This window comes from Chelonia mydas, chromosome 8 (assembly GCF_015237465.2).
Source record: "Chelonia mydas isolate rCheMyd1 chromosome 8, rCheMyd1.pri.v2, whole genome shotgun sequence".
In the NCBI taxonomy this organism is placed as follows: domain Eukaryota; kingdom Metazoa; phylum Chordata; order Testudines; family Cheloniidae; genus Chelonia; species Chelonia mydas.
Genome location: NC_057854.1, coordinates 83571991 through 83597240, shown reverse-complemented (window position 1 = coordinate 83597240; position 25250 = coordinate 83571991). Strand labels below are relative to the sequence as shown.

The following is a 25250-nucleotide window of genomic DNA, read 5'->3' as shown; positions in this document are numbered from 1 at the left end:
CTTTGACCCACTCCGTTTGCAAGTTTAATACTTAAGCATTTCCATCTGTTCAGATCTGTTTTTCATTCAAATACTAAAGTAAAATGTGTTGGCATATGAATATTTTTTATATCTGAATCGTAATTAAGCTTTATTATACTGTTTAATTTGTAGCTGCAGCAGCAGCAGATATGGCCTATCATCACATCCGGCCTCCAATAGGGTATTCAATTCCCAAGCCCATATCATCACTGTTAATGAGGGGCTGGAATGCGTGTCCTGAGGTAAGTGCTCCCACTTCTTTAACCTATGAAGTGGTGATTACTAATGTTTGTCATGTGTAAATGGCTATTTTGCCAAGAGCCTCAGAGAGAAGATGAGCAGGTGCGTATTTTTATTTTTGCCACCTTCCATTTTTCTGGCTTTAGAAGGCTCCTAGTTGTTATGGTGACCTGGCAATATAGAAAGCGCTACGACAGAAAGGCTCACACTTGTTTTGAGGAGTCTCTTACAAATGAATTCCTGAGGACAAATCTCTATCCCAGCATAAACCTCTGAGGAGAATACTGATTCAGGCTTGGAATTTATGTCAGTATAACTACATCGCTTGGGGTGTGCTGAATGACCCTAGCCCCCGGTGTAGGCAGAGCTACATCAAATAGAGGGCTTCTTCCATCGGCATAGCTACCACCTCTCAGGGAGGGAGAGTACCTAGACTGGTGGGAGAAGTTATCCTGTCAGCATAGGAGTGTCTTCACTAAGCCCTACAGCAGCAGCATTGTATATGTAGACAAGCCCCCAGTGTCATGAAACAATGCAGGCTGGGACTCCCTTCACAAAGAAACCTAACTGGTATCATAATTAACATCTTCTGTTTTGATTCCTAAGTATAAGCTGGGTATCTATATTGGTAAATGACTTTAAATCTTCAAGGCCAAGCTCTGGGACTCTAGCTCCCCATTCCTGCAAGCTATTCTGCACTGGCAGACACCGAGCCTTACTGACTTCAGTAGGGCTCTAAGAGGGCACAGGGGATCACCACTGCAGAACAGATTGAAAGAAATGGGTCTCAGGATTTGACCAGGTATGTAAGTGCCCACATACTATATGCTAGATATCTATCTAAGGTATCTAGATGGTGTGTAGTATCTGAGCACCTTGCCATATTAATCCTCCCAGCATTCCTGTTAGGTAGGAAAGTGCAATTATCCCCATTTTATAGATGGAGAACTGAGGCCCAGAGAGGCCAAGCGACTTGCTCAAGGTCACACAGGAAGTCTGTGACAGAGCAGGGACTTGAACCCAGATCTCCCAAGTTCTAGGCTTGTGCTCCTAATCACTGGACCATCCTTCCTCCTCAGGGACTATGCCCCTGACTCATAACCTAGATGCCTTTCTGAGACACCATTTACAGAACACTTGCAGACAGGCAGACAGCTTCTAAAGCAGTCTCTCAGTGGTTTTAGAGAAGACAGAAGGAAGGACGGACACTTTGCTCTCTCGATCCCCTCTCTGAGCTTGGCTTCTGCATAGCCCATAAGCACGATTTTGCTCTTACAACTTCTCATTTGGAGCTAAATTGTTACTTGGCCTGTGTGGGCATATCAGGGAGTAAGGACTCCCATTATACCTCTGTGTAGGCTGCCTGAACCGGCAGTGTGGGCACATATGAGTAAGAGAGCACTGTTTACTCCACCCTCCATTGCAGGTGGTTGGAGAGTGGGCTGGGAGGGGTGAGGAGTGGGCAGGACCTTGGCTCTAGAAGTCCCTCCTCCATGCACTAGCAAACACAGCTGATCCTGTTTAACAGGTTTAGTATTTACTGCTGACATAAGCCATCAGCCAACTGCTATACCTCTGCCCCGGAGCAAGGTGGTAGTAAGGAAGGATTTGAGACTCAACAGCATGTCTCTGAGTCACAAAGCCTCCTACGGCTAATAGGAGGGTAATGTTGCTCATGCACCACCCTTGCTCAGGGCAGTGCCTAAAGTCTCAATCAAGTCCTTAATTTGTTTAATATTTGAACTTCACATATAAAAGTTATGGACAGTAAAGATGTGAAGGCAATCTGGGTAGATATACCATACATCTGCTACACACGGACTACTTGTGGGGGATGCTAAACACACCTTTCCTTTTGCTCATTGTGCTTACTTTATGGTTAGGGTTTTTCTGCTCTGTTTTGTTTTCCAGTCCCAAATGAATCATATGCTTTGGCTTTCTACTGGGTGGGAGAAGGAATATTTTATTTAATCTTGCAAACAGTCACAAAAGGAAGAATAGGAGAAGGAAAGGAAAAGAAAGAAACCAAAGGGCTGAAAAAATAGATTGATTGAAATGCAAGAGAAAGGGGTGGCAAAAAGAGGTAGGCAGAGAGAGGGGAAGTGGGAATACAAGAGTCTGCAAATAAAGGAGGGAAAAGGAAAAGTATAGATGGATTATGGGGAGAAGAAAATAATTATTTAGGCATGCAACAAAAAGCTTTGATGTTTCCATTATGTGGCCAGTATTATAATTTATACCGAAGAATTGGGAGGTTGTAACCTGTTCTGATGGCCCATTTCTAAATCCTCTTTTAAATTGGTGGGTTTCTCTTCTCTGGACAAAATGAAATCCATATATTCAAAGAGAGGGTCCAGGTTACTCCACAGGTGCTCAGTTATATTTTTACAGGGCGCTGAGGCTACTGTCCAATCTCCCCTGCCTCTGTATTAGTACAGTACTAAAAAAAATGAGACATGTAGAGGTCAGAACAAGAGGAAGAAAGCTAGATGTTAAATTTCCAGTTAATTTCTAGGGAAATTAATACTTTAAAGAGCCTCTACTGTACACAGTCGTATGGGACATACTGCGGGTTGGTTGAAACAGGGTAAATGGCCAGCAATCATGAGTTATGAGTTTTCATAACTCTTGTGTCTGAAGGAAATGGGAAACAGTATCCCAATTATTTGGGACATATTTTTATGCAAGTGATTTGTGGACTTGGCCCCTAGTGTTCTATGCGTCTTGGTGCTTTCTACTTTTCTTAACTTGGTACATCTCTTAAGTAGGATCTTTTCTTTCTGTACATTCCATGAAATGTCATTGTCATAAATATACATATTCTTTTTTATTTTATTTCCTGCTCTCCAAGGCCCATTCTTCTCTCATAAGAAGGATTGCTAAAACCAAATGATAATGTGTTGCCTAGCCCAAGAGATCCATCCTAGGAAGCTGATATGTTAATGAGATATTTATTTTTCAAAACCTTCAGTTTATAACAATGAGGAGATGCAAGTCTCTTGGAGCTGCTTAACCCCCTTTCTGTACAGAAACCGTTGTGTTCTTGTAGCTATTATAGCTAATTGTTTGGAGGGTCTGAAAAGATTGAATCAGAGATCTCCACCGAGTGATTAAACATAATTTACCAGGCTTTATACAGACTGTTGCCCCAAATTTTATTTAGTTCCTTTCCCCAAAAAAGAACTTAATGGGCATAAAATGTTTTACTGCTCCAAGAGACCAGAAATCTTAGAGATCTAGGTGAATTTAAAATAGAATGTAATAGTTACAGATAAAAAGAAGATTTTACATTATCTTCAGCAAAGACTGTAATAAATGTAGCACAGAAATGTTTTAAATGGTGTAACCTGTACATAGTAGGAGTAGCAGGGTTTATAGTAGTTGTAAATGTAATTTTGTACATTGCCTGAAATACATGCTATATATTACAGTTCATAAATGTCAATTGCTGTTCTGGTCAGTTAACAGTTCCCTGTTTTATCTTTCTCTTGTTTGTTGTTCTGAGTCTCTTGTTCTGAATTCTACTGTTTGGCTACTCTGACAATACCAGACATGTGTCTCTCTTCTGACTTCTCCTTTCCCCAGAAATGGTATTCAGTTAATCAAGTAAAATGTCTCTGGTTGGTTGGTCTTGCATTTTTTCATCACATTCAATCAAATATTGTTTAATGTTCATTGACTTGTTGAAATTTTCTGCCACGATAATGAATTTTGAATTTTCAGAAAGGCTGGGGTTGTTTGTCTGTAGTTTTGAAGAAAGCAAAAGAGGAATGTGATTGTTATTTGAGTTATTTTTCTCACTTTGTTCTGACTCTAAAGGTGATGTATTAGCATATTCAGCAGATGGTGGGTACAGTGTAGCTTTTGGAGCAGAGTTTTCAACATCGTTTATTCTGCTAGGAATTAAAGGCACCTCATTTTCTACCTCAGAACTAATGTCTTTTAACTCTGGTAATACAGAAGGCTCTTTGTGCTCTTCCAGTGGCATTTCACCTTCTTCGTGAATATTGTTATCTTCATCAGGTTGATTGTTTTGAATGTGTTGCAAATTCTGCACATTCTCCATGTACATATTATTGTTTATTTGAAAATTGATGTCGCTACATGGTAGTATATTTCTAGTTTTAGGAGAACTGGGGATACTGGATGTGTTAGACATAATAGACACTTTCACAGTGCTTGTACAAAATAGTTTACATTTTTCACTCTCCACATCATTCTGAGTTTGTGGTATATCTTCGGCTATACCATCCATGTTCATTTGTGTGTCCGGGATTAGCACTTCAGACAATTCCTCATTGTCATTAGGTGGCTGTTTATTTTCTCTCTGTTCTATTTTTACCCCATCATCTTCAGTGTTAACTGTTCCATGCTGGTTATCAGTATTGTCAGTTCCTTCTTTGCTACTACAAATTAAATGCTCATTGGCTTCAGTATACAGAAGCAAACTACTGATGTGATTTGGATGCTCTGTCGGAACAAAATATGTTTCTGTTGACATTGGGTTGATATCTGGTGGAATCTGTGGTATAACAGTGAAACTATAAGATTCCACAGCAAGCAGATTTCCTTCTAATGATTCATGTTCTTTAACCTTTTCACAACTCTCCAATCTTTCTATCCTGTTTAAGTTTTCACTCTGGCTTTCTAATACTCGGTTGTCCATTTGGCCTTGATTGACATTTTTTACTGTATCCTCTATAACTGATTTTAGTTCCAAATCACATTCACTGTTGGGATTTTTTGTCTGCAAGTTGCCTGTGACTTGTGTTTGGATAATAAGAGCTGAAGAAGAATCCCAACCTTCTTCCTTTCTTGTAGTCATCTGTGAATTTTCATATACATATGACTCTGTAGCCCCTGTGTCTTCTTCATTTACTTCTCTAGAATACAGGGATATGGAAATATCATTTGCCCCATCTTGTGAAGTATTTTCTAAATTCTGAGTTGCAAGAGATACAGTTGGAGCAATACTTCTCACAATCTCCTTTGCTGAGGGTGGAGGTAAGTTACTGTTGTACGTTACAGCTTCTGCAAGAACAGATGTGAGAGCTCTAGAATTTCTTGCATCAGAAATATTCTTAAAAGAATGAGGGACACTCACTATTGGATTATTGTACTTTTCTTCAGACAATTCTGCTGCATCAGCACTTGTTATAATAGTTGCACTTTCGGACTTTTTGCTCTTAGCCGAGGTCTGTTTGTCAGAGAATTGCGAAGCAACGTTTTTGGAATAAATCTCCATCTCTTCTCTGGTATCTGGCTGCTCTTGGGGAACTACAGAAGACCCTTGTTTTGATTTTCTTTTTTTTCTTGTCAGCTCTTTGTTGGAAGCCTGTGACAGTTTCTTCTTGGATTCAAATGGTGGTTCTTTGTGTTGATGGTTGGATTTTTCTTGTGGTTTTTCACTGCAAGGTAATTTCTCTGGGTGGATTCTCACTTTTCTGAAGGGATGTAAATTTACTTTTACAGTTAAAAAGGCTTGTCCTTTAATTTTCATTTTGCTCTTCCAGTTGGCTTCATCTTTCCTCACGCAGGTTTTCCTTCCAATATCTCCCTTAGCAGAAGACAATTTACCTTCTTCACTTCTTGCTTCTGAACTGTTGTGCTCTCTGCTTTCCAAAGTGATAGCCTGGATTCTTTGAACATTAGATCCTACCTTACTTGAGTCCATCATCATCACATCCAACCTGTTTACTGTTGCCAGGTCAGGTACATAAAAGCTAACACTTTTTGGTATATATCTTTTCTTAACTCCTAGTGATAATGGCATCTCTTCATCACTCATAAAGCAATCTTCTACTACTCTTCTATGAGCTTTGGTTTGCTTTTTCTCCAACTTTAAATTTTCTCTGTGATTTTCTTTCTTTTCTTTTGTATAGCCCTGGAATTTATCACAGTTCACATATTTACAGATAAGGGAGTTGTGTAGCTGCAAAGAAATATTTTTGCTCCTTTCCAGCGATCCACATTGATCATCATGTTGTGATCTATGACTTTGTAAAATCTTTTGCACACAATGTTCCTTTGATTCCACTGGTGTGTTAGGTGCTGATGATGAGCTGGTAATAAAATATCTTTGCCTATGATGTTTTAAACTCTTGTCTTCCGCTTCTGATGGAGACTGCCACGATTCATTTGTCAAATGCTTTTCAAGTCTCTCTTTTGCTAAGGCAGGCGCAGGAATTGCACATCTTCCAGTAAATGTGTCATGCCTTATATCTGCTGAATAATAAATGTTAGAATTTAGCACATGGAAGAGTTTTATTACACTGATTAAGCACATGTTTGGAACACCTATGTATATAGTGCCAAAAAAGCTCTCTCTGCTTGTGGCATAACACCAACATTTAGCTAACATCTCAGTCCAATCTGGGTAAAACATTTTAACTCTATAGCGCTGTGGCAATTACACTCACACACTGTGGTCACATTTTAATCAGTTGAATTAAAATTAACTGATAGAAGTTCAGAAAACTTCAATCTTAATCAGAACTATCCATATAATAATGTGTGTGTTTATAATTTTGTTAAAGCAGTATAGCAATATCTTCTGCTGGTATTCCATACTGTCTGGCATGTAGAATACTGCATAAAGATGCAACAGTATTTTTCTGACTCATGCCAACAGGTAGATTTTGTTAATGCCACTCAAAATATCAGCAAGTTAGGTGTCTGTCTGCACAGGGAACTAGGGACGTGGTGCAAGGTGATCTGCAGGGAAAACCCTAGGAATAGTCAAGCTCAGGAAAAAGCTTTGATTAAGTCTGTTTTCTTGTTGTTGTTTAAGTGAAATAATAAAGGCCAACCAAAAGAATGGGTAGGAACCCCACTTCCTTCCTCCCAATTTATCTTCACATTCAGTTTACCTTTGTATAACTGTATTTGTTTTTTCTTCAATGACATTTCCCTGCTCTTACCAACCTAGTGTCTTGGGACAGCAAGGTGCATTGTCATATGGGAATTTTGAGTTTGGAAGGAAATGAAAGAATCTTTATGGCAAAATTTTCAGAAGTCCTTAAGTCCCATTTTCAAAAAGGATTTAAGAGCTTATGTCTCATTGAAAGATCAGTGGAACTTAGGTTCCTGACTGCCTACATTACTTTTGAAAATGAGACTTAGGCTTTTAAGTCACTTCAGTGCTTCTGAAAATGTTATCTCTAGTGCCTAGACTGATAGAACTTGGCTGCATCATGCAGGTGATGTACTCAGAGTCCATGCAGAAAGTACCATAGGAACCATTTCCCCATTCTCTTCAGTGAGCCAATTCACACAAGATTGATGTTTTGTCCTGTCCCCGCCCCTGGTATAAGACAGAGGTGGAGCAGGTGACCCCTCAGACAATAGAATGAGAGCAAGCAGTACTGTCCTTGTAGATCATCCTTTAGGTTAGTAAAGAGCCCACAGTGATGGTGATGGGGGGGAGAGGGGAATCAGAATTACCTGCAGCCAGCAAACCAAGGGCCAGATTGTGAAATCTTTATTCCAATAACGAGCAGTTACTCATGGGAGCAGTAGCCCAATTAAAGTCAATGGGACTATTTGTGAAACTTGCTCACCAATGTGAATAAAGGCTTCAGAATCTAACCCTTAATTTCCTTCTCATGAAGCCCTGAGGGTACTTCTAGGTGACATTTTTTTCAGCAAAAACTTTTTTTGGTGAAAAATGTGAATTTGGCAACACTGATGCTTTTTTCCAATTTGTGTTGGTTTTGCAAAATTGTTTGTGTCAAAAATCCAAAAAACCAAACCCACCACAAAACACTGCATTGCAACACATTTTGACATGAAACATTGATCTTTTGGTTTGAAACAACTTTTCTTTTAAAAAATCCAAAACCTTTAAAATGGTCAAAATTGAAATTAAACATTTTGTTTTGGGTCAAACAAAACATTTCTACCTGAAATGATTTTGTTTTACTTTTTGATTTGCTGAAAATTCTGAAACATTTCATTTTTGGTTCTACCCAAACCTGCTTTTTCCTGTTTTTTTGGAATTGCTAACAAACTGGAAAATCCATTATTCACACAACTCGATTGAGAAGTGCTGAGAACCTGCATCTGCCATTAACTCCATTTTGCTCAGCACCTCTTGTGATGTAGCTTGAAGTCTCCATCACTTTAACCTTTTGGAATATCTCTCCCAAAGCTCTGCCTTGAGCCCTGAATATTTCATAAAAAGGAATTAGTTAGTGACACTTCTGAAAGCAAATGAATAAATCCAGGTTCGTTTCCTATCATAAAAGAGCTTAAAACTCCTATTTTAAAATAAGTAGCAACTTTAGAAAATAAATTAATAAACATGTGGCATCTGGAGAATAACATGGAAGCCCGGGGGAATAAATCTCTACATTAAAAAAGGAAAACAGATAACATGTATGAAATAAATATATTACAATAACATTCCTGGTTATGAACTAAACCCATAAATTGCTGGATACGAGCTGTTGTCATAGGAGCTCTCAAAGCAGCTAATGTACTTCATGTTGTCCTGCAAAATTCACCAAAATTGAGAGAGATCACAAAATGAGGTGAGAGAACCAGAGGAATAGCCTGCATATGTTTAATGTAGTGGCAGATTGGCAGGATTTTATTGTGTTTGAGTGTTCGTGAGGCTTCCTGAAAGCAGTGAATTTGCAAGACCATGAGTGTTTCCTCAGTGAGCTAAGGAGGGAAGTCCACACCTAGGGAACAGTATAGAAGCAGAGGAGAGGGAGCAAAGGACATGAAGAGAGATATCTAGAAGGACTTCATTTACTGAGAGAAAGCTCTGCCTCCAGAAAGGAGATTCACGTAGGGACAAGACTCCCTGGTTGTGAGAGCGCATGAAGACCTGGTCAATAGCATGAACACATTATTTTAGGATTTCCCCAAATATCAGAAGTTTGTTGCGTTTTCTTTTTAAAAACTTGTTAATGAAAGAAAATCTATATCCCTGGCAGGGATTGTGGCAGAGGCAGGTATTTTCCAACACCAGCCACAAAATCAGTGTGCCTTTCTTGTCATCGTGGAAGGGCAATGCAAGGTCACTTTATTGACTTGTCACCTTCCATAAGGAGTATTAGCTGCGATATCATTACAAGATGGACAGCCACTCTAGAGTTAGAGCCAGTCAAATGTCAATATCAAATGCCAGTATCCTCCCATTATTGTAATTTGGGTATGTGGGGCAGGGGTGTTTCTTCTTAAAGACAAGCTTGCTATTGAGAAAAAGCTTTGAGAGTGTGAAGGGGTACTAGGGAAACATGATAGCCTGCTTTTTGTAGGACTGCCCTGCTTTTCAACAAACCAGTCTACTTTTTCAGTGTCCCAAAGGACAGTCAAATGTCCTTCTCTTTAACACGGATCTCACACTTGTCCTACTTTAGCGAAAGCAAGGCATGAGCTTACACCAATTTCAGACACAGGAAACTTTCACCATCTTGTGTCTGGGCCTGATTCTTCACCACATTGCACTTGTTACAGTCATTTATACCCATGCAGAGTGGGTGTATAATGTTACCAAATCACCCACTTTGCTCAAGTATCAATTGCTGCCCAAGGTACATGGCAGTGGAGAATCAGGCCCAGAACATTTACTTTTGTATCTCAAATTTCATATTGCTGCCTGCCATTGGATCCTGTTAGTACTGTCTTTAAAAAGAAAACTCACCTTTATCACTCTGTGAAAGTTCCTGCAGCACTGTAGTCTGTAAATCTTCCCACTGCTCAAAGGTGCTTGGTTTTGTAACTCTTCTGTGGAAATCTTTTGTTAGGGCACCTGCTTCATTTGTTATAGGCATATTCTCATAAGGCTCTTGAGAACATGATTCTACCATTCTGCATTTAAGGCATAAAAATGAGCCACTCTTTTTGTGTTCATTCTCTCTTTGAATGCTTCTGAGTGGTGTGCTAAGCCCTATGGACATAGCATCTGCCTTTACTGTTGCTTGATGCCTGTTTTCCTGTAGAAGTGGCATTTCCCTTCCAGACCCCACAACAGACGTGACCTTTATTTCATTTTCTTGAGTTAAGTGGAGGTTACAGGATCCCTCAATGAGGTAATTTCTTGGCTCATGACCACACTGGGATTCATCTAGAATTCTGCAACAGCAGTTTTCTGATGTGTGTTCATTTGCTTTGCCTTGTTGAAGTTTCCAGTTAAGGAGGGCTAAAACTAGGCAAGTGAGACCAACAGCTCCTGTGACAGATACAAGGTTCGTCAAAGACACAATCATGTACCTAAAGGTATAAATCATCCAATGTTAAACGTACATGTAGGAATGTAATTAATTATAATTGCTATGGTAGGTTTCCTGCCTCACAGGGTTTTTAAAATATAGAAAAAATATCCAATTAAGCAGTGAATATTTTATCTGTATTATTCCATCTTTCCATAGAAGTATCTCGTGCAACATTTTCTATAGCAATTATTCAAGAAGCAAATATATTTGTAATGACTAGGGATTTCTTTAGCAGAAGGGAGAAGCTGAGACTCCATTCCTTCTGTGGTACAATTACTGAACTAATGGGGTGCTGTCAAGTCTGATAGGCTCAAATTCCCTCGCCTCTTTCTAGAAAGGTCATTTTACCATTTTGAAATGCCACCCACTGACTCCCAAATGAAGGAAGCTTTATATAAACTCTTCAAAGTGAAGTTAAAAACAGCTCAAAAAAACCCAACCTCCTAGAATGAGCAACTCTACAACAAACGCGACACATAGACAAGAAAAGGATAAGCCATATATAAAATTCTGTACTGAAAACCGCCATTCAGAAAGTATTAAGGTGGCATCTTTAAGCACTCAAAATCAGGAAATGCCAAAATTAAGCCACAACCTTAACTCTGCCTGCTTCTGTGAATGTATTACCGTACTATGTTTAATTACATCATCACTGTCTCCAACAGGACAGTAAAAAGTCATATGATTTTTTTACAGCCTTAGATAACTCTGTCTTCTTGTATTAATATGCGAGGTGTGGGGGAGCTGCATATAGGGGGTGGGTTGGTAGCTCTCTAGGGCCTCAGTCTCTAGCAGTGCACAGGTGATGGTTGGTCGAGGGGCCAGGTCACAGGATGCACTACTGTGCAGATGCTCTGGGACATTTCCTCCAGGCTGTGGATGGGGGTTGCTAGCATTGCAGAAGCTACACCATTAAGTTGGGGTTGTCTCTGTGGTGATAGAGAAAGGATTACTCCACTCTGCTGATCCCCCCCCCCCGCCCTGCCAAGATAGGGCTGAATGTTTGCAGGTAGCTCAGCAGTATTCCAGGGCATTGGTTCTCTCTGTACTCAGCGGGAGAAGTACCACCTACCAAATCACCAATCTCATTGCACGCAGCCCCCTTGTGATTGGTTTTGTTGGTTTTCCTTGGCAGTCTCCTATCAAAGCACTGACTAGGTCTAACCTTTCTTAGCTTGTGAAATCAAACGAGATCACAGCCTGAGGTGGTATGACTTCAGGCAATGGTATGGCTGCAGGCTAGACTTTAGATTGTAAGGTAAAACTGTACCTATGTATGTACAAGGACAGCAGTTCCCAGCTGCACAGGAATCTGTGTAACATACCAGGCACAATTGTTCCTTCATTCCGCAGGGAGGATGGCAACACTCTTTATGTATTTGATGGAATTTGACGGAGACGAGAAAAACACTGTGACCAACCCATTCCACTAAAATGATTTGTGACAGTGGCTGCTACTAATGTTGCCTGGCATGTCCCATTCTGAATCAATACCGAATATTAGGCTAAGTGATGAAATGTTTGTCGAAAGTTCTACTGAATATACAAATGAAATTCAATGTTGATAAGTGCAAAGTAATGCACACTTGAAAAATAATCCCAAATATGCATATAAAATGATGGCATGTAAATTAGCTGTTAGCGCTCAAGAAAGAGATCTTGAAGTCATGGATAGTTCTCTGGAAACATCTGCTTAGTGTGTAGCCGCAGTAAAAAAAAAGCCAACAGAATGTTAGGAACCATTAGGAAAGGGATAGATAATAAAACAGAAAATATCATAATGCGGCAATATAAATCATGATACCTCCACACCTTGAATACTGCATTCAGTTCTGGTTGTCCCATCTCAAAAAAGATATATTAAAATTAGGAAAGTTGCAGAGAAGAGCAGCAAAAATGATTATGGGTATGAAACAGCTTCCATACAAGGAGCAATTAAAAAGACTGGGACTGTTCAGTTTAGAAATGAGATGGCTAAGGAGGGATATGAGAGAGGTCTATACAATCATGAAGGTACGGAGAAAGTGACTCGGGAAATGTTATCTGCCTCTTCACAAACACAAGAGCTTAGGGTCACCCAATGAAGTTAATAGGCAGCAGGTTTAAAACAAACAAAAGGAAGTATTTCTTCACACAATGCACAATCAGCTCATTGGCATAGGATGTTGTGAAGGGCAAAAGTATAACTGGGTTCAAAAAAATTAGATAAGTTGATGGAGGATAGATCTATCAATGGCTGTTAGCCAAGATGATCAGGGACGCAACCCCATGCCGCAGACATCCTTAAACCTCCAGCTGCTAGAAGCATTTGGCCCTGGTCACTGTCAGAGAGAGGATGCTGAGTTAGATGAACTATTGGTCTGATCCCGTACAGCCATTCTTATGTTTTTATAACATGAAGGTTTGTAAAAGTCTGGCCAATTAATAAGTACTGTGGCCATAATTTTCAAAATTGGGTGCCTAAAGTTAGGCAACTAACCCCACAGTTGACAAGTTGGATCAGAGTGTATTCAGCACTCCTGAAAATCAGACCACTTATTTGAGAGCCTAACTATAAATGTAGGTCTTTAACATTAGGCACCCAAGTTTGAAAATTTTGGCCTGTATTTTTTTGATATTAAGATAATTTATATTCAAAAAAAAGTAGAGGGCCAGAGTATACATTACCTACAAAGCAAAGCACAGCTACCAGAGTAACATCCCGCCAATAGGAATTCATCTTTTTGTTTTTTAGAATAGCAGTAAAGTTTTGAGGATCTGAGTTACAGTTGGCCTCAGTTAGCTCAAGCACATTGTGAACTGTGGGGTTTTTGGAAGCTCTGCAGTTTATATCATTGGCATTTTTGAGCAACCTGATTGAAGAATTTACAAAGCTCCTTAAGAAGAAAGCTAGATCACAAAGTTTGCATGTGCAATTCCATTGATTTTGATCTAAGCTTAGAAGAATTAGCTGAGGGAGTGGAGAAAATATGTCTGGAATGAGCGCCAGCCTATTTCGGGAAAGGTCCATTTCTTTCAGCTGAGGTAGGTGTTGGAAGGCATTTTTCTCAATGTAACTAATGAAATTGTTAGACAAATCCAGACTCCTAAGACTATCAAGACAGGCGGTTCCAAAGCTGCTCTCCGTAAGATTAGTGATCTGATTTCCATTTAGCTGCAGTCTCATAAGGCCCTTCATATTTTTGAACCAGGTCCCATAGATGCTGCTCAAAGCATTGTTGCTTAGCACCAGGACTTGCAGCTTTTGAAGCTCACTGAAGGTATTATCACTGATAGAAGAGCTTGATATTTGGTTTTGGTCTAACAGTAGAGTCTTCAGATCTTGAAGTCCATTAAAAGCATTTTCTTTAATGTCTGTAATTCTGTTGCTACTTAGCCTTAGTAGAGTTATATTGACCAGGAGGGACAAGTCGAAGCTTTCTAATGAAGTGATATTTCCATCAGTGACAATTAAAGCTTTTGTGGTTCCAGGAGCAGCTGTAAAAAAGGAATAGAGGCATTATCTACGGGATGTAGGCATGGGCTGGGTCTCAATCCATATCTTAACACTAACAAGGGCTGTTACAGATGGGAAAATAATTTTTTCGCTTCTTCTGATTTTAAGGAAATGCTTCATATTTTATTTATTTAGATGTCTGAAATCCTTTATAGGCACCCCTTCAATAAATGAATAATGTGAGATAAAAGACGGGTCATCCCAGTTTCACAGGTACATGAATATTCACCGACAAATGTATTGAGGGAATTAAAATAGACCCAAACCCCTCAGCCCACTCCCCTCCCCAAAAACCTGAAGGAAAGACAGGCTTTGCAGTGCATTTGAATGGTTAACTGATCCAGCTTCTGGTGGACCAAGAGGCTGAGCCCCTCCCGGAGAACAGCCTGATGCCAGCTGTCTCCCAGTTACAGCAATGGAGCTCCAGCTCTAGCATCCCCACTGGTCTCAGCTATGGCACCAGTGCATGGGGAATTTCCCAGGTGTCTACACTAGATGACTAGCTTCCGAGGTTAATACCAACCCTTTGCATCCCACCCAGAAATGTTTTGGTCCCCAGAGCATTGGTGTAACACGCTTGCCACATGAAACTCGACTTAATAAGCAGGCTGCAGCATTCTGTATTAGCATCAGTTTCCAAGCGGTCTCAAGGTTCAGCCTTGTATAGAGGACATTGCAGCAATCAATCTCAACATGAAAAAGGGGGATAATTGTGGCAAGGTCCCTGCATCCGGGAGAAAAGGTCACATTCTTCTTGCCAGGCATAGATGGGGACGGAGAAGCTATTGGCCATTGGCCCTGCTTTGGCATCCAGGAGCAGCCCAGGATTTAGCAACCCACCAGGTTGCACCCTTGTGTTACAAACTGGGTAACAAAACTCCCTCAGTCTGGGGCACCAATAGAAATTCTGCCAGCCCTTTCAGCTGCTTCCTCCAACCCACCAGCATAATCTCTGTTTTGTCTAGGTTACATTGCAGCCAGCTAGCCCTCATGCGAGCTCATCTAAGTGCTGGGTTATTTATCATAACCTGCATGTAATTTCACATGCATCAGAATATTAGATTTTTTATTTTATTTTTTTAGCTGTGCACTGACATGACATATTTGTTCAAGAAACAGAAAACGATCTGTTCCACTAGAAGTCAAAGTTAATGCATTGCTTTCTACTGTCACTGTTGTTATTTTGGGATGAATTTTTCATTGCTTATGGATGTGCGAAACTAACATTTTGTGCCAGACATAGTGCAGGCAAAGCACTGTGCTTGCTTCTCACACACAGCTCTGTCAGCAGGCCTCATTCCTGTCCTGCAGCACCCCTGTTGTTTGTAAAGAGCGCCCCTTCTGAACAGGCACTGGCATTTGAGCTACCTAACCAATTCACGGGCATTAATGTTTATCTGTACTAGAAACTCAACTGTTTTTTTTTCCCTTTACAATATGTTGTTCTTTCCCCTGAGACTAAAACTAATAAACATGAAGGGGGTCTTTTCTGTTATGGATGCCCTGAGGATTTTCACATGGCAGTCCCATATGAGCCAGTGAGCAAAGACCCCTATCAGATACGGTGTTGCATTAAATAAACGCCTCTGCATGATCAAAGGAAAACATCCTCTTAACTTCAAACTATGGTCCATCCAATTGGAATAATCGCTTGAGGGTGACTTGGAATGTTGTCTTCAGGAGTCCAGCAGTGTTTGCATGATAAAAGTGATAGAACAATAAGTTATTGCAGCATCTCTATAACACACTTAAGTTATTGGACTCTTATGACAGTTTTTAAAATGACAATCAATAGACTGTATAGCAACATTCAAGCTAATAAAGTAAATGAAAAATTTGCTTCTGATAGCGTAAAATGGTGTTGAAAGAAGGCTCATTTTACTTTTGTTTGTGTGGCTTGTTTCTGTTTCTGCATTAAGGAAAATCTGTTGCTTTAACAGAAAACATTTATTGACTCACTGACTTACTAATTATGTGGTAGTGTCTAAGCACCCAGTCATGGAGCAGGGCCCCACTGTTCGAGGTGCTGTACAAACACTTAAAAAGAGTAGAGTGAATCTTTTTCAAGTAACCTTTTTTGGTTGGCTACATTATATGAATGACTAAATCTTCAGCCGTGCATGTACTCACATTCTTCTGACTCAGGTGTGCACACAGCCCAATGCATAGGCCTAATGCATTCACAGGCTGGGGTAGGCAGGTGGGCTGAACAAAGAGCTACCTGTTTGCACACCCAAACTCTAGCTTGAGTGTACATAACAGGGTTTGTGTGCACCTAACCTGGCACTTACCATTATGCACATGCTGTCAAAGATTGGTTTGCCCTAAAGATTTGTTGCTTAGTAAAAACAAATCATTTGCTCATAGCTTTTTAGAGACTTTGCCAATCTCCCCAGGCAATGGGTAATATGAAGTGGCCAGACTAATGTAGCTTCTATCAGTTTTTTCTCACACTGGATAATGTAGAGACTGGCAGTCCATTTATCTGATTCTGGGGACTTATCTAGACTTGGAATTGTACCGCAGCACAGCTGCATTGCTGCAACTGTGCCACTTCAGTGTACACAGAACCTACGCTGGCGGGAGGGGTTCTCCCATTGGCACAGCTAGAGCAATGGAAGAATTTTTCTGTTGACCTAGAGCTGTCTACACTGGGAATTAGGTCAATTTAACTACGTCAGAAGGTGTGTGGACTTTTTGCACTCCCAAGTGACATAGTTAAACCAATTTAATTTTCTAGTGTAGACCAGGCCTGTGTCTCAACAACTAAGCAGCCCTTTGTGCACAAAATACTGTCTTTGCATATACATTTTGGCAATTGCACATGGCATCAGGTGATGTCATCTTTAGACAGTCAGATCTGTCATAAATATAAAGGGAAGGGTAACCACCTTTCTGTATACGGTGCTATAAAATCCCTCCTGGCAAGAGGCAAAACCCTTTCACCTGTAAAGGGTTAAGAAGCTAAGGTAACCTCGTTGGCACCTGACCCAAAATGACCAATGAGAGGACAAGATACTTTCAAATCTGGAGTGGGGGGAGAAACAAAGGGTTTGTCTGTCTATGTGATGCTTTTGCCAGGAACAGATCAGGAATGCAGACTTACAACTCCTGTAAAGTTAGTAAGTAATCTAGCTAGAAATGCATTAGATTTCCTTTTGTTTAATGGCTGGTAAAATAAGCTGTGCTGGATGGAATGTATATTCCTGTTTTTGTGTCTTTTTGTAACTTAAGGTTTTGCCTAGAGGGATTCTCTATGTTTTGAATCTGTAAGGTATTTACCATCCTGATTTTACAGAGGTGATTCTTTTAACTTTTTTTCCCCCCTTGATAGCTGTTCTCAGCCTACAGAAAAATCCTTTTGTTATGCCTGCTGCTCTGTCCCCCAGGCAGAGAGACAGAATCTATAGCTGCAATTACCTTTTACAAAACCTTTTAAAATCCTGCTGTGCTTCTGGTTCAAAATGATCTCAAAATGATCCCACCGCTCTGCCATCATGTCAAGGTTCCTTCCCCACTCTGAACTCTAGGGTACAGATGTAGGGACCTGCATGAAAGACCCCTAAGCTTATTCTTACCAGCTGATGTTAAAAACTTCCCCCAAGGTACAAACTTTGCCTTGTCCTTCAACCGTATGCTGCCATCACCAAGTGTTTAAACAAAGAACAGGGAAGAGCCCACTTGGAGACGTCTTCCCCCAAAATATCCCCCCAAGCTCTACACCCCCTTTCTTGGGGAAGGCTTGATAAGAATCCTCACCAATTTGTACAGGTGAACACAGACCTAAACCCTTGGATCTTAAGAACAAGGAAAAAGCAATCATGTTCTTAAAAGAAGAATTTTAATTAAAGAAAAGGTAAAAGAATCCCTCTGTAAAATCAGGATGGTAAACACCTTACAGCATAATCAGATTCAAAACATAGAGAATCCCTCTAGGCAAAACCTTAAATTACAAAAAGACACAAAAACAGGAATATTCATTCCATTCAGCACAGCTTATTTTACCAGCCATTAAACAAAAGGAAATCTAACGCATTTCTAGCTAGATTACTTACTAACTTTACAGGAGTTGTAAGTCTGCATTCCTGATCTGTTCCCGGCAAAAGCATCACACAGACAGACAAAACCCTTCCCCCCCCCTCCAGATTTGAAAGTATCTTGTCCTCTCATTGGTCACTTTGGGTCAGGTGCCAGCTAGGTTACCTTAGCTTCTTAACCCTTTACAGGTGAAAGGGTTTTGCCTCTGGCCAGGAGGGATTTTATAGCACTGTATACAGAAAGGTGGTTACCCTTCCCTTTATATTTATGACAAGCTCCTACAAATGTTACATTCTGGGAATTCAAAATACAATCTGTGTAACATGTTCAGTAATATTGAATAGCAATATTAATAGCATTAGTCTTCTCTGGCCTGGGCTACACAAGAAAATTAGGTTGGCTTGAATACATCATATAGGGATGCGAAAAATCCGCACACCTGAGCGATTTAGGTAAGCTGACCTAACACCCAAAGTAGACAGCGCTAAGTTAACAGAAGAATTCTTCCATCAACCTAGCTGCTGCATCTTGGGGAGACAGATTGCCTACACCAATGAAAGAACGCCTCCCGTTGGCGGAGGCAGTTCTACACTGAAGCGCTGCAGCTGTGCGGCTGAAACATTTTCAAGTGTAGGCAAGCCCTCAGTCAGGACATTCTGGGAGTCGGTGAATTCATAACAAAGTGGGACCTTAATTTCTAATGATTTGGAGTTTGGAATTATTGTACCCTCACTAGTCTCATAGCAGGCTTAACATTCTGTTGGGAAATGTTTGAACCGAGGTATTCTGACCCCAAGACCTACAGCAGTCTTGGAGTCCTGGATTTTTTTGGTTCTGGAATCCATTTCTGGCTCTGTCAGTAGCTCACTGTCAGGGAAGTAGTTTAGTATGTGCTTAAGTCTATCCTTATTCAGGTCACCTCTTAAGAACATGTTTAACTGATTCAATGAGACTTAAGCATGTGTAATACTTTTCTGAATCAAGGCCTATATGACTTTAGACAAGTCATTGGCAGCCTGTTGACTTCACTGGGCTTTACATCTGGACCTTAACCTCTCTTTGATTTAGCATCCCCCTGTGTAAACTGGACTTAATAACACTTACCCACCTTAGTGAAGCACTTTCAGAACTATGGATGAAAGATGGTCTAAGTGCCAAGCGTGCGTTAGTTTTATGGCTATTAGTACTTCTGGTTTCTTAAGTTGATAATGCCTTTCTGTTTCTGAGCTAGTGTTAGAAATTTGCTGCTTTTTGCAATAAACAAAGTATGTTACTTAGCATCAGTATGAAAGTCACATTCGGTTTAAATTTGTTAATAAGGTGTCTTATTAAATTGTTGACTTAAGCAAGCAATATGTAATGAATACAGTCAACATATCTTGGTAGCATTTCCACAGCTCATTTAGCCCCAATAAAAAGAAACCATTGTTTCAGAATTATAATGTCATAATGCACTTTGATTCTAATCCGTATCGCTGGTATATCACTTAATCTTACTAATGCTGTAGAATTGCCTGGCAGGGTTATGAGGCAATTCATAGTTCGTTCAGCCAATGTAAGACTTGAACTTTGCACAATATGTGAACAATAACTTATTAAAACAATCTTTTTTTTTAAGTGTCTTGCTGCATGAAATGACTCCTTTCTCAGTAACAAAGGTTTTCAATTACCTCTGAAGGCCTTAGAATAGTTTTGGTAAGGCCTCTAGGCAAAGAGAAATAAAACAATGTTATCACTCTTTAGACAGCAATTGCAGAGATTTGCTTTCAGATGCAGAGTCCAGAAACAGTCAATACAATTAGAGTATTGCAGTGAGCTCACTGTATATAATAAATATCAGTTCTCTTGAAGTGTCTTACTTGGTTACCTGGTATATATGTTAATCCTTGACACAGAGTAACATTTTCTGTGCATACCAGGCATGAGGAGGGACATGATGGTATTAACTGAATCACCATAGCAAGTAGAATGAGCAATGTACCTAAAAGAAAAAGAGCATACATTTCATGTTATTGACATTTATTATTCAGGGTTTAATTGCAAGTGGGTAATTAAGTAAATTAGTGGCCTCTGCATTTTTTAAGGAGATTTTAATTTGTCATGAGAGAATGGTGAATTTTATGGCCCAGAAAGATGTCCAGCACTTATGACTGCAATTTTCCATTCCCCCTGGTTTGTTAAAAGATACAGTACAAGTGAGACAACAGTGTATGTTTATGTGATATTTTAGTCCAGTTCTTAAAAGGGACTCAAATTTAGAGGGCAAAGCTTAGCATTTGCAACTAATTTAAGGCAAACTCATGGCTCATCTCACCTAACCACCAGACTGTACCCAGGTATCAGGTGCTTAGACAACTACATGCTGCAAACGATAATTGCGGTTGTTTCCAAGGGCACATTTGTACCCAGCAAATCAAAGACAGCAACTCATAATCAGTTCCTTTTATATTTAGCTAGTTCTTGTGTTTTAATCAAAATAAAACTACTTGCTTTGACAGGACTCATGTCCTGATTCAGCAAAGTACATAAACACATGCTTAACGTTAATAATTATGGGCTTAATCCATGTTCATTGAAATCAGTGGGAGTCCTTCCATCGACTCCAATAGGCTTTGGTTCGTTAAAGTCAATGGGACTTAATCACTCTGTAGGATAAACATGTGCTTACGTGCTTTGCAGAACTACAGCCACAGAGATAATGTTGTCAGGCCCAGTATAAGAAGAGAGACAGACAGATATCTCCATAATTAATTACATTTAATATAATGAATAGATTGAGATATCAAGCAAACCCCATGAAATAACTTCATCTCCAGGCCTTCTGTAATGTCCAGAGACAATCCTCTCCATGCTCCTGACCAAAGCCGTAGAACAACTGAAGAAGAGACAGTCTTCAAGAACCCATATTTGGTTTTGCAAAAGACTCTGTGCATTGGGGTCAGGATATGTTGGACAAATTTAATCCATTCAGTGTTAAGATAGAAGACAAAAGCTATTCAATAAAGTGAATAGGTTTTTACAGCTGAGTCTAGTTGCATTAATCCAAGGCACTCAGAATATGAGACACAACAGCTTTCAAAAGTGTCCCCACTACTTCTCAGCTTGGAGCACATAACAGAAGCTCTTAGCATCACTCAAGTTGGCCCTCCGTTGTGGACACATTGCACAATGTGTCACAAAGCACTTAGATTAGCAATAAGAACCTATTAGCGTAGTATGGCTACAACCCTACTAAATCTAAAATTGAGATTGAAAGCCAAATTCTGAAGTCCTGCTCATGTGTGTTGTCTGGCTGCTGTCAGTTTGACTACGCGTGTGAGTAAGAGCTGCAGGGACAGACTCTCAGACTTTTAAAGTGGGAGGTGGGAGGGGAGGGGTTGCCACCAGTCCAAGTATTGATCCCTGTCTTGGCATTAAAGAAGTCTCCTTAAGGGCACATCTGATAAATTACATGCTTGCAGGCCCTATGAAAACCAGAAATGCTGCACTTGTGACTTCTAGAAAATGCTCATGTTGTAAGATCTGAACATGCAGTTCGTATAGGACATGCAAGTATACTCATGGTGGCACCAAGGAATGCAGAGAGAGAAGGGGAGAGGCTCCACAATCACCCCCTTTTTTAATCTGTATAGAGTCTAGAAGGGAAGTTAGAACAGGCTGCATGCAAGCAGGCTTATCTGTAAATGGTATCATCTTTCCTGGTCAGGGTCTCCTACAAATGCAGATAGCCACATTTTAAAAATCAAAACTGCAGCTACCAGCCCCTCTTCTATTTGCAATACAAAATGTGCCTGCTTTCTCTCTCTCTCTCTCTCTCTCTCTCTCTCTCTCTCTTGTATTCACAGGGAAGACCAGAATTTTCTGAAGTAGTCACAAAATTAGAAGAATGCCTATGCAATATTGAGGTAAAGATATAAGCTCCTGCAGTTAAGTAATAGGAATGCACCAAACCAAATGAGCAAATGTGAATGCAAGTTGGAGAGCAACACAAGTGTGAAAGAGACCACAGAATTTGTTGACCCGATTCACCCAGTTGTAACCTCCCTCATTAAATTTTAAGGTGATACAGTAAACTATAGCCCCATGAGTGCCCTAAGAAGAAGAAGGCCAAAGGCCAGCCTGACAGAACACACTGCCGTGAGTGTGATATGAGATCAGGTCTCTCACTTGCTCTTGGCTCCCTGCATTTCCAGAGATGGTAATGCTGCAGAGGGAGACTGGTCAGCATTGCAGGGATGTACCTTGCAGTAGTCTTAGGCAGACCCACTTCTCCCCACCTAGCAATCCCAGGTCTGCTTGGCTAGAAAGACGAGTCTTGACATGGATTTTAGGGAGGGGGATTAAAAGAGCAAACATAAAAAGAGAAATACAAAGCTACATTTCTGCTTTTCTCTGTGGCTAATAAGCAACTGGATCTATCAGCATTCAGCCTAATGAAGATAACTGATCAAACAGGAAGTGAGCTTGATTAAGGACTCCAGTCCCTGAATTTACATTTGCTCTGTGTGTGTGTGTGTGCATGATAAAAATTGATAAAATGATAATGATAAATGATAATGACAATGATAAAAATTCCCCCTTTTCTTTAAAACGTATCACTGCTCTTGAACTAAAGGGTCAGAGCAGACTCCCGTAATCTATTACATTTCTTCATGCTCTGACTGCAGCAGGTTGCTTTGTGTGTAGGTGGAAGCTTTTAAGTTTTTAAAACAAGTGAAGTACTATATCACAAGTAACCGTGCTGTCTCATGGGAGAACTGGCTTCTGTGATACATAGGCAGCAGTGCATGTAGGATGAAATCTGGGCTATGAACCAAAAAAAGAAACTTTATTTATCTAAGGAGTTAGTCTTAAGCTCCATTGTCTCCATGGCAAAACGCTGTTTAGGAGAGTCTTAAGGAACAAAATCTGTGGAGAGTTGTTAAGTGCTACAGGCAACAAAGGATGAAATGTGGGGTGATAAGATTCTTTGTCCCTTTTGTTTCCTCTCCCCTCACTCAGAAAATTGATTTTGTTCCTTTTTAAACTTTTAAATGCCTCCTAACACTACACGCCTGCCCTGCCATTCTGGGTTTGTACTTAGAGATTCGTGAATTATAAGGCCAGAAGAGACTGCTATGCTCATCTAGCATAACTTCCTATAGAACACAGGCCATAGAATTTCACCCAGTAATTCCTGAAGTGGAAGGAATTACTCTTCCCTGCTATGTAAGTGAACACTATCAAGCCCAATAACTCATGGCTGAACTGGAGCATATCTTTTAGAAACACATCCAATCTCGATTTAAAGACTCCAAGAGATGATGAATTTACCACTTCCCTCGGTGAGCTGCATGCAGCTCTCATGTGCTGCTGATCAAAGTCAGGAGGCACTGCTTTTTTCAGCCAATGCAGCAGAAGAAAGAAGCGACACAAATATTAATGAGAAAGAGGAGAATAAAAATAATCCAGGACTGCAGCAAAATTCTTGTGTTCTGTTGCACATGCTCAGTGTGTTGAAGCCTCTTTGACACTGTTAAGGCTCCTGAGCAAATGTTGACAATTCTCTTTTTTAATCCAGTTGATGTCTCCAGCCTCCAGTAACAGCAGTGGCTCTTTGTCTCCTTCCTCTTCTTCTGACTGTCTCGTTGCACGAGGAGGTCCTGGCCGTAGCCATGTTGCAGCTTTACGTAACCGGTTTGAGTTGGAATACGCCTTGAATGCAAGAGCTTATGCTGTTTGGTCACAAAGGTAAGTGGCAAACCCTTGAGGTTGGACTAGCTCTTACTATGGGACAGTGTGCTGGGCAGCATCAAGAAAGTGCATCCAAGGAGACATCCGTCATCTTCCATAAACTGTGAGATTCCCAAATCAGGGACCGTCCTTCTCGGTTGTTTGTTAAGCACCTTGTACGTAGTGGGCAATGCCATAACTAAATAATCATATGATATGTAGTTGCTGCTGTATGAAGGTTTGAAAAGTGTTTCAGAATCCTAGCTTCTCAGATAGTCCTACAACAGTATGATGAGCCCAAGGTATTTAAAATGTTATGGACTCTATCTGGTTGGCTAGGCCACAAGTGGATGCTTCATTCTAAAGGGTTCACAAAATCTAATATTAATATAGATTTTGTTCATGATTTTAAAAAATTAGAACAGTGATGGGGATATTTAGACAACTGCTTGGACTGCACACATGGCAACACTGCTCTACCGTAGGACAGCAAAGACTGATGACTGCCCATCCAGGGGTGTCATTAAAAGTGCTCAGTAGGTAGACACACACATTTCCATTACCTGCCAGTGAACCTGCAGGAGCCGGTTTTTACATTATGGTTTGTTGTTTGCATTTGAAATTCTGAGCGAAGAAAAGTTAAGCAATCAAAATGCTTATCTTACAAAAACAATAGTGAATAATTAATAGAGTGTATGTAAACTACAACCATAGGGGCTTTTGGCTTCAAGATGGAAAAGCCAGGTTAGATAGTTGACAAGCATTTCCATATGTGGGAGTCTCCAGTTGGTGCTGTTACATATAGTCCGTCAAGTTTTTTTCTTAGCATGGGAGCATTGTTCAGTCTTTGAAAATAAGCTTTATCATCAGTTATCTGATGCAATTTTTTATTAGGGGAACTGTGGCAAGTTTGAGCTTGTTTGAGCTAGAGGACCAGGTCTGTACCTTGGAGACAATAGCAGATTCATAAATGTCTATACATTATCTAGCCACCAGAGGGAGCTGTGTTCATGTGAGACGCTAATAAAAAACAGCTAGTAGAAGTCTGGGCTCCTGTGGCTCACCCAGTTAACAGGCAGCAAAACCCATCATAGAGCTGCCACGTAGATTCCACTGACTCCCTATGACAAACATAGCTTGTTAACTCTGCTGAGATATAAATGGCAGTTCTGTACAGGGATCAGTTGCATGATAAGGATATATGTTTGGGTGTGGCCTTCTGGCCAGTGGGAACTAGAGGCAAAGACAGTCATTCCTTCAGGGGACATTACAAACAGCCAGGCTTGGGAAGAAAGTTATATTATTATTTGTGTTACCAGGAAACCTTCCTCTGCCCTCGCTTAACGTTAAGTTTACTTTAATATGAAGCGTGTAGCCATTATCTGGAGTGGTGTGTGAACACTATCTCCTCACAGCAGCATTTTGCAAAGGCAATAAAATGCCATCATCTCCAGTAGATTAGTAGTAGTAGTATGTATGTATGTATGTATGTATGTACGTATGTATTTACTAAATTTCAC

At 40.2% G+C, this 25250-nt stretch overlaps 1 protein-coding gene across 2 annotated transcripts in view; it reads left to right on the top strand.

Annotated features, from left to right (window-relative positions):
- The window catches only part of LOC102939068 (serine/threonine-protein kinase TNNI3K), a 165698-nt gene that overhangs the window by 120487 nt on the left and 19961 nt on the right, over positions 1 to 25250 (top strand). For both annotated transcript variants that reach the window (XM_037906085.1, XM_007062560.2), the window contains 3 exons: positions 154 to 263; positions 21864 to 21923; positions 23579 to 23748. In XM_037906085.1, the coding sequence (XP_037762013.1) occupies positions 154 to 263; positions 21864 to 21923; positions 23579 to 23748 (340 nt within the window). The remainder of the gene's footprint in view (positions 1 to 153; positions 264 to 21863; positions 21924 to 23578; positions 23749 to 25250) is intronic.